Below are 10543 nucleotides of genomic sequence, written 5' to 3'. Positions count from 1 at the left end.
CGCAGTATAGACCACCTCACAAGATATGCTGAAACTGCTGCACTTGCTTCGGCTGCTGCTCGCGACGTCGCCGCATTCATCTTACGGCATTTCGTCTTACGGCACGGCGCACCGCGAGAACTGCTCAGTGACCGAGGCCGTGTCTTCTTGTCCGAAGTTATTAATGAGCTCTACTCGCCGCGTGCACTATTCACTGCACCACTACGGCGTATCACCCACAGAGAAGCGGTCTAACGGAACGATTCAACCGCACTCTTGGGGACATGCTCACCATGTATGTTGCGTCTGATCACTCCAACTGGGACGCTGTCCTCCCTTTTGTGACGTACGAATACAATACCGCCGTTCAGGCTTCCACAGGCTTCTCACCATTTTTCCTTCTTTATGGACGTGAACCATCCACTACCCTCGACACCGTACTACGATATCACCCGGATGCCTCTGAATTCACCCTTCTTTCCGAAGTTGCTCGCCATGCTGCAGAGTGCCGCCAACTGGTTCGCTCGTTCACGTCCGATACCCAAGGAATCCACAAAGATCGCCACGACAACGATCAGCCCACACAGTCTTTCGCCGTGGACTCTCACGTCTGGCTTCGGCTGTCTTTCCAAGCTCCAGGCCTTAGCCCAAAGCTTGCTCCGAAGTATCAAGGTCCGTACCGGATCGTCGCGTGTACTTCGCCTGTGAATTATGTGGTCGAACCGGTGACGCCATCTTCGGACAAACGCCGCCGTGGCCGCGAGGCTGTTCACGTCAGCCGCTTGAAGCCGTACCACGACCCCCTTATCGTATCATCACCTTAGGTCGCCAGGATGGCTCCTCTTCGCCGCGGGGAAGTTGTAGTGGGTAATATGCATGTGGCACAGTGCGGACTGCCACCGCTGCGGCGCGAGACCCGAGGTTGGGTTGTTGATGCGAAGCGCTAGGACTCGTGATCTAGAGCTACCTGCGATCCCTCGAACGAGCTGCAATAAACCCCATTTCACCGCGATTAATTGGATGATGTGGCATGAGTAAAAAATGCAGAAACTCCACGGGAGTTGTTGTCTATGTATGCGTAAACATACCCCCAAATTTAAGTTGGCCCAACCCAAACTTCAAGTTGGCCTATGCTGAAATTTTAAGTGGGCCCACTTACAAATTTCAGTTGGCCCACCCCACATTTCAAGTTGACCCAGCCGCAAATTTCATGTTGGCCTACCCCAAACTTAAGTTGCCCCACCCCCAAATTCAAGTTGGCCCATTCCCAAATTACAGTTAGCCTCAGAAGAACTACAATTTGGCCTAGTTGGTGTTTACTGCATATCATATTGACCGCAAATAACGACGGAGACAGCGGGAGAGAACACGTTTGTTTATGTGTTCTCTCCCGCTGTCCCCGTCTTTATTTGCTGTCAGTATGATATGCAGTTAGCCTGCCCCCAAATTTCAGTCGGCCCAAACCAAATTTCCAGCTGGCTTACACGCAAATTCAAGTTGGCCCACCCCCAATTTATGTTGGCCCTACCCAAATTTCAAGTTGGCCTACACTCAAATTTTAAGTTGGCCCAAGCTCAAATTTTAAGTTCGCCCACAACAATATTTCAGTTGGCTCACCCCTACTACAAGCTTCCACGTGCATTTTTAAGGAGCCCTATGTATCCCTATAGCTATTGTTACGGCTGGCGTGTAACACCCTGGGCAAAAAGGATGCTCTACCACCACGCCTCATCGAAACGAAGGATGAATTCTTAATTTGCCATGGTTGTCTCGCGTGGATGACCCCGCAGAGCTTACAAGTCCCTTCGTGTGTGCATGCCTAAGCGAAACGAAGAATGGATATCTTATTCGATATGGTTGTCTCGAGTGGATGCAGGTCTGGCGGACGCCCCGCAGTGTTCACAGGCCCCTTTGTGTGTCTGCGTGAAAACCCTTTCCGCGAACCAGACAGGACCCCGGGCTGCCGCCAGCAGAGGCACGCTCGTGAAAACGACAACTGAGACAACGGATCAGCCGCCTATCCACAACCAGACGCCCTTTCCACGAACTGTCAAGCTCTACAGGAGAACTTCCGCGAACCAGCGTCGCCTAGAAGAAAGAATAAGCGCCTACGATCCCGGACCTACTGGTGCCATCTGCGGTGGCGGGCTCGTGAAATTTCGCCGTGTGAGTGGGTGCCGCCGCCAAACACCGTGGAGCTCAGTGCATATCACGTGACGTTGACGTAAGCAAGATCCCGCCTACGACTTTAGCGAGCCAATTAAAGGGCCCCGCAATGTACATTTTCACTTCATTCTCTTCCTCTCATCTTTCACCAACCATTGAATAAACGGTGCAAGTTCCGCACTAGCCATCGTCTCGTCCTTTCCTGGTCGCCATGGTCTACCGGATGCCTGACGCCCGCCGACGACGCCACGCTACGCAAGTAACGACGGTCGAGCTTCGATAAACAGGCGTCGCAACAACTTGGCAGCGGTGGGGTACGCTACCCTGGAGAACGCAACAGCATTATCTTATTTGTTTAATATGTTCCTCATTGCTTACAAACCTACTGATAATCTACTTTTACACTAATATGACGATGAAATGTCTTAACTTTGCAAATTACTCATTTTTGTGCAGATACAAGGCATTACACTTTTTGTATGACGGGACTGGATACTCACCAAAGAATGCTTACACATTAGGGAGTTTTAGAATAGGGGCCCCAATAGTTTGGGGCCCCAAAGAGCTTTGCGGGTGTTAGCGTTGGGGCACGTAGGAGTGAAGAGATTTAGAATAGGGTTTTACGTTTGCGGATAGCGTCTTGCGCTGACAGCGCCACTACGGCGTCAAAGAAACGCTATTAGAAATAATTAAATAAAATATACCATTTTATGATAGGAATAATAATCTTGACTTGCGTGTATTCGCGTTTAATTACAATTTAGAGGTTATTCTGTAAGCAGCAAACAATTAGTTGCACTTAGTTTTGAGCAAACCAACTTTACTAGCCTTCACCAGCCAAGCTTAGCCGTGTTAGGCCTACGAACCATAAAATCCACAATCGAATTCAAAATCAGCGGCGTCTAATGAGCCAATCTTCATAACACACGCTAGTTGAGAGAAAGCGATAACCGCAGTCACTTCTCCTAGCTTGCGAACCTCACGCGTTACCGCGAATCGAACCCAGTTTTGTGCTAGGTTAGAGCCGTCGCTTCGATGGGTGCCGCCATGTTTGCCGACGCCAAGCTTTTGGGACCGCTATTTGGGGTCCCGCTAAATCGGTGAAATAGCGTTCCCAACGCAAAACCCAAACGGAGTTTGCGTCTTGCGCATACGCAGTGGCTTCGACGCTATTTCTTTGGGGCCCCAAAACGTTTGGGGCCCCTATTCTAAAATTAAAACAGGAAAGCAGGTGATGTATTGCAGCATGTATTTCCCCCAGGCACTGCACATGACCGTCACCATGCTTGTTCAACTAAGATCCATGGCATAGCATATTGTTTCATGAGCCACCCGAGGGTGAAGCTACCTGCTCAAGAATTAGTGAAAGTTCACCTGTTTCTTTAGATTACCAGTTACTTTTCATTCGTTGAGTTATACATTAAGAGTGCTGCATTATACTAAAGACTCATGCATTTTGTATACGTTTGTATGCGAGTAGGTGCAAAACCTTAAAATATATTGTTGTAGTGCCCGAGGTTGTCAATGACGCAAGGCAGCTAATGTTCTGTGTATGTTGCAGCTAGACTTACTGGATTTGAGTTCAGATCTTAAACCCTTTACCTCCAGTTAATTCTGAAAAAAAAATGTTTCCAAAATTCTAATTCGTTTTTTAAGTGCTTGATTGAATCGCCACACTAAATAAGAGACCAAATTTTTCTTAATAATATAACTATTTGAAGAACACCTACAAAAATTTAATTCTAGAGAAAGTTGTCTCTACTACACTGCTTGAAGTTGGCTTTTTCAGCATCAATAAAGTGAACAATAAAGTGAATGTGAATATATATGCATGTGAGTGTGCGCACGCTATACTGGCCACCACCCTATGATGGCCCCCCCTCCACTGAAGGGAGACTTTAAGCCCTGGAGTGCTCTCGGACAAATACACATTTTTGGCAATCCTTATTGAACCATGTCCCGTACTCACTTACTAGAGAGCACGCATACAAACTGCCTCACAAACAAAAGGAACCAAACAAATGCTATACAAAGACCCTATAAATTCCCAATATGGCTTATTAATTGTAAAGCACCGCAAAACAGTCAACTCCTCTTCTTTTTAGCTTTTTCCGCTTGTGCTTGACCAAGAGAATTTCTATGAAGCTCCGATCATGCTGCAAAAGCAACAGCAGTGACTGAAATTACAGCTGTTACAATGTGACCAGTACTATGTTCTGCCGGAACATGTGCAGCAGGTGCCCTGAGCACAATCATCCTCCTCAACAATGCAGCGTTGGCGACGCTGTCTAGTCAGTGCACACCAGCCATGTGTTGAGTACACCCAACGTTACGTGCAGTTGAGTGAGCCAATGAGATCACAGTGCATAGCCACGTGACTCTGAAGGCGACACTCTGGGCATTGCAACAGGCATCATCTGCTCTCATAAGGCATGATTGGAGAATTTTATCAGCGGTGTCTCTGGTCTGAACCACAACATGGACTGAACTTATGTCAAACTGGCTCGGAATGGTTCCAGCAAAAAAATTCTGGTTCGGTTCTAAGAGGGCATAGAAAACATTGGTTCAATTTGACGCCCTGATTGAAGTGAAAAATTGTGCAGCTTCAGATAAAATCAGATGGAGTTATCAGAATTATGGATCCAGATTTGTCAAAGATGTTAGGAAGGAAATAAAGGATGGAGGTTTAACCACATGTGACACGACAACACTTGGAAAGTAGAGGTTCAAGCGCTATGTGAGAAATGGAAGCATAACTCAGCTCTATACAAGAGCAACAGTATCATCACATAGTCGGACAACAAAATGCTTCATTTTAATCAGGCCATTTGGGTGTAGTGGTGGCCTATGTAACTGCACAGCCATAGTGCAGGTGAACTTCAATGTCTTCTTCACACCCTTATAATGCTGGCGTCAATATAGAAGCTCTGTGTGATGGGCAGTAGTAAATCATTTGTGCTCTTCCTGCTCCATGAGCAGTTTGCAATACTTGTGTGTAACTTTGGACACTTTTTGATGGCAGTAGCAAGTTGCATTGATACCATTTGATGCAAGCTTGCACAAAATTGGACAAAGTCAGGTTTGCACAGCAGTATGTAGCAGGATTTGCTTTATGGCATAGTTTGATACAAATACAACAACAGTTACACAACTGAAATTTATAAATGATCTTGAAAATTCACCTTTGAAACCCATGGTAAGCCTGTTTAATTCCTATAATGAGCTGCAGGTGCCAAGCTCAGATCATCCAGAGTGGGCAAGCTGATAACAATATTAAAAAAAAATTTTCTTACATGAGCAAGCAATCACGTGGCATCACGAAAGAATAGCCATAATACACAACCTAGCCTAAGATTAATAGTAAAAAGCCCAATACATTCCACTGATGTACTATCACACTCAATATGAGTTGCAACATGTTATACACCCAGCACTCGTACTTTCACTCAGAAAAATAACAGGTGCCATTTTGCTTGTTAATGGGGTGCTACCAGTAACTGAAACGGCATTTAGTTTTCCTTTTTTTTTTTTGTGGCAGCGCTGCCATGCAATCTCGGAGCCCTTTCAGTAATGGGCCGTTGTGTTGCAACTTGTACTGAGCGCAATGGTACATACTAAAGAAGGAAGATGTAGTGTCAAAATGTATAAATAAATATCTAAACATACAAAACTCGTATATCCTATGATCAAACTGCTTTCCAACCATGAGGAGACCAAAAAAATTGAGTCGAACTCTTTGTTTATTGCCTCCACAATAAACAAATCAATACCATGTCAACACACAGCCTGGATACAACACATAAAAAAAGATGATTGCATGATAACGGTCACATCAAAGAAAGAATGCACTCATTACTAGGGGTGTGCAAATAGTAGGTTGAACCGAATGGAATACTAATCAAATAGTGTCGGAAACTAAATGAATATGAATCTAATTATGGCAGCAGTGAATTGAATCGAATATAAAATATTTTTCAATAGTTCACAAATAATGTACACCTTTCTCACCATTAATATAGAAGAATTCCACATCCCAGTACTCACAACATTATAAAATTGTGGCAATTACACTGCATGTCATTTGTGCTCTATCTGCTCCATCAGTATATTAATATGCTCAAACTGCAACTTTTGACACATTTTAATGGCAGTAGTAAATTGCAGTTCTTTCATTAAAAGTGCAAAGGGATAATTAGGAACAATTAACTAAGCAGCTTGTTCATAAAGTCGCGGCTCTTCAGGGCATATGCGGTCCTTTCATTATAATATGAAATTACGAAAAGCAGCCTTTTTAGCGAATGAATATCTGTGTATACCTTTGCCATCAATTAAGAAATGCTAGCAATCTGCACCCTCCTCCCTCCCCACAATAGCAGAGAGAGAGAGAGAGAGTAAACTTTAATGACGACCAGCAGTTCAGTCGGCTGGGCCTAGGCCTCCCACGATGGGACGTCGAGGTCTTGCCTCTTCGCCGCTTCGTAGGCCTGCTGGGTCGCCCAGAGTTGGTCGTCGAGATGGGAGCTGCGCAGGGCGGCGTGCCATCTCGACGAGAGGGTCACGGGATTAAGGTCTTGGTATTGATCTTTGCACTCCCATAGCATGTGGGGGAGTGTTGCCGATTCAGTTTTACAGACCTTGCACGTCTGGCTCGGGTAGATGTCGGGGTATATAGTGTGATAGCGTGTGAGGGAGGGGTATGTATGTGGGAGGGAGGGTATGTAATAGCAGAGCACAAAAAATATATTTTTTTATTCGAATGGCCACGGCAAATGGTGCCACTGTTGTATTAAGTATTAGAAAAATTATTGGATTTTCCTATAGTTACTATTCATTTAGAAAACATAATCAAATAGTGACTATTCAATTTGATAGTTAAATTCAATAGGATTTATTTGATTCAATATTTGAAAGTTTCAAATATTTGCACACCCCTATTCATCGCTGTCTCGCTTACAAACTACACCAACATTACTAATGGTGTAATAAATAGAATCTGAACAAGGTTTCACCCGCAAAAGTTAAAAGGGAACAATAATGTGTTTTTAACAGATGCTATCGAATAAAACATTCAGTTCTCATTGTCTTAGGGAATTTCTAAATTAAAGGTGTAAAGTATGCCAGGAAGGGAGATGAAAAGCTATGAAGACGTGAGCAGTCAGTGTAATAGTACATTAATGAGAAAGCTGTGCAGACTGCATGGTAGCATTAGAATTTATACGACCTTAGCATGCACTGCTGTAATGAGAGTGAGATAATGAGTTGATCTCTTGCTGCACAAAAACATGCAGTCATAAAATTTGAGAGGAATATTGTATGGTAGCCTTTGTGGTACAGTCAGCTTTAACTCTTCCATCACGCATTAACGCAGGAAGAAGTAGGTGAGATGCCTAAAATGCTGCTACTGTTTAGATGTTTCTGCAGACACTGATCTTGCAGCATTCATGACAGAGATATCTTATTTGTCAGCATGTGTACAGCAAGGCAACAATAACATTGAGCATGTCGCAGTAAATTGATGTATTCTGGAAATCTTAAAAGCCAAGAATAACATCAATGCCTGAAGAATACCACAAGCAATCACAACAAGCAGCCCAAAGTTCAATGAAAAAATGAATTGGCATTGCTGCAGAGGCTACTCATGTACACATAGGCAGTATAAAAATGCAAGTGCATCATTAGCCAAACCAAGATGCATCACATGTAAAAAATGTTGCATGAAAGATCACAGATGCTATGTGCATGCACTTGTGTTTTGATGCATGAAGGATGAAACTGTGGGTCAAGCACAGCAATAAAAATACTGGCAGACAGATGTAGATTGTGACAGGTGAGAAGGGGGTGTCCTTGATGCTACTGTCGCATGAGCCAGCAGCTTCTAGTGAGCTACCCAACCAAATGGTCATGATCGTCAGACTGTGTGGTGGGGTAGGCCCAATGATAACCAGACCCCAGCCAAGCTTGTAGACATAGTGAGCAGAACTATTATTTAATTAATAATCACTTCTGAAATAAATATATCATCAATCAATATTAAATTTTTTTGTAGATAAATGTCAAATAGTGCTAATATGGGAGTGACAAAACAATGCACCACGCTTGAAGTGAGAAGTCAAAGAGAAAAAAGAACAGGCGTTTCTCAACTATAACTACCGCAACTACTTTAACATGAAAACCTTTGTAGAAGTAACAGGCATCAAATGCTCACTTTCACATTAAGCTCTACATTGCTAAGAACACTTCGAGGGAAATATAGAAAATCCTGCTATGCAAGTGAAGGCAATGAAGGGTGTGCTAAAAATGTTGCACTTTATGCTTTTGCTATTTTGTGATGCTTAATACAGCATGATGAATTTAAGAAGAGTGACATGTTAGTCTGTCTTTCATGGAGTGAGACGAAAGCTGAGCATAAAGAAGGTGGTCATGTAGTGCTGTCAACATAATGCAGCTCATAATGGCCACAACCTTCATGCCGAAAAACAGCTGACACAAGGCCGATGCATTCGCCAATCCGGATAGCTACGCTAGGCAGCCTGTCACAAAGTTCAGCTATGCCCTGGTTTGACATTCCCTGGTCCATCTCGAGCATTACAACTTTTAGCTCAGGTGCTACTCGTGCCAGGTGCAGCAAACCCACATCTGTAACCTGGGTCTGCACCAAACAGATTGACTGCAACTTGGTCATCCCACCAAAGTTGCCCATGGAGGCTAGTGAACTATCCTTCGTTGCTGTACACCCCACGTAGAGGTGCTCCAACAGAGAGCAGTGAGATGCTACTATTTCCAAAGCATTCTCAGCAATATATGTCCCCTCCACATCAAGTAGTGTTAGCTTAGACAGTTTACGCAGCATGTCCTGAAAATATCCAGTGCTATCCAGGAAAGGGCAGCCTTCAAGGTACAGCTGTGTAAGACTAGGAAGCCAGGGCCAAGGCTTGGCTTCTGCATCAGCCACAAAAAAACAGCGACCCAAATCGAGCACCTGTAGCCGCGACAGGTTCTGGCCCTGCCGACTCGCCTTGAAGAACGATGACCTGCCAACAATAGATCCGCGCAGAGACAGGTGCTCCAGAGTATCAGGAAAGTCGGCCAGGCGCACGCATTTGTCGCGTGACGAAGAACGGAAACTGAAATTGTGGATGCGCAAGCGGCGGAGGCGTGGGCAGCGACTTTGAATGCGCCTCAGGGCGCGCGGCGACACGCTACATGCCCAGAGGCAGTGGTGGTCGCCGAACACACGCAGCTCCTCAACAGCAGGAGGCATGGCACGCATCTGAAGCAGCAGCTTGAGTTGCTTGGGGGTCAGCTGCACGTGCGACAGGTCCACACGTCGATGCAGGGTGCGATCCCGCGACAGCGCGTACCACTTGCGGCAGACCCTACGCAAGTAAAATGCATTCAATTGCACGGTAAAGCACGGAATATAAGCTAAGAAAAATGTGCAACTTTTAAACGATGTGGAGGGTTTAAGTATTGCACTACGGGTTTACGCAGTAGACACTTTGAAACACGCCAGGTGTCAGAGAGTCCAGACAATCGAACAGTGCTGACATTGTACCGACAAGTCCCTTCACTTGCTGTCGCTCGCGATGTCGTGCAAAATAATTATAACTGTCCCACTAGCGGCAGGAAATTGAGAGTTATAAACCGCAGATGCTGCGTACATCTAATCCACAAATGTCGAAGGCAGCAGCTAACGTAACCGGTTATGTTAGGTAACCGGTTACCCACCTTCTCGTTCAACACAACAAAATCTATTGAAACATTTTTCGCTTACTCACAGGCCGATAACACATAGCTCCAGAAAATCAAGATAGTTGAAGATGTTGAGGAGAACATAATCCGGAAGATGATCGATTGTCGTTGTGAACCTTCTCTTGGAAAAACGCAGAGTGCTGAAATGGGTCAGTGCAATCTCTTTGAGGGAATCACCGCTGCTGACAAACACGTTTCCCATTTCTTGTCAGGGTGCACGATCGTCCTGCTTAGTGCTTAACATTGTGAAAAAATCGTGGAGGTCCTTACTCGAACACAAACTGTACATTCTCTACACAAGCAATGGGAAGCCGCGCGATTCACAGACAGTGCGTCGCACTGCTACAGCTGCCATGTTTGTTTTCGATTGATTGAGTGGCGCGGCGCCAGCAGCAACACACCCAAAAGTGAGCACGTGACTCAAGCTCAGCGGTTTCGGTTTCGATTCTGTTTTTTTTTTTTTTTTGCACGTGCAGTGAGAAATACGATGGAAACCAATGACAAACACAAGTTCATTTAGTAGGTCGGCCACATGGAGGAAGAAAACTCATGAAAGGCCCTGACGTCACTCTTTGTGAAGCCAAAGTGAAGCCGGAAGTTGGCGTTGCTCATGGCGTTGCTCCGCCTATCGGGCCAGCTCTCCTCT

At 45.1% G+C, this 10543-nt stretch overlaps 1 protein-coding gene across 1 annotated transcript; it reads right to left on the bottom strand.

Annotated features, from left to right (window-relative positions):
• Positions 1 to 5225: 5225 nt before the first annotated feature.
• LOC142578826 (F-box/LRR-repeat protein 12-like) lies at positions 5226 to 10283 on the bottom strand. The gene is made up of 2 exons (XM_075688445.1): positions 9924 to 10283; positions 5226 to 9521 (listed from the first exon to the last, which is right to left on the bottom strand). The coding sequence occupies exons 1-2, from the start codon at positions 10097 to 10099 to the stop codon at positions 8564 to 8566; spliced, it is 1134 nt and encodes a 377-aa protein (XP_075544560.1). The 5' UTR covers positions 10100 to 10283; the 3' UTR covers positions 5226 to 8563.
• Between the last annotated feature and the right edge of the window lie 260 nt (positions 10284 to 10543).

The sequence above is a fragment of the Dermacentor variabilis genome, chromosome 1, assembly GCF_050947875.1.
Source record: "Dermacentor variabilis isolate Ectoservices chromosome 1, ASM5094787v1, whole genome shotgun sequence".
In the NCBI taxonomy this organism is placed as follows: domain Eukaryota; kingdom Metazoa; phylum Arthropoda; class Arachnida; order Ixodida; family Ixodidae; genus Dermacentor; species Dermacentor variabilis.
This window is presented reverse-complemented; position numbering and strand designations above follow the sequence as displayed.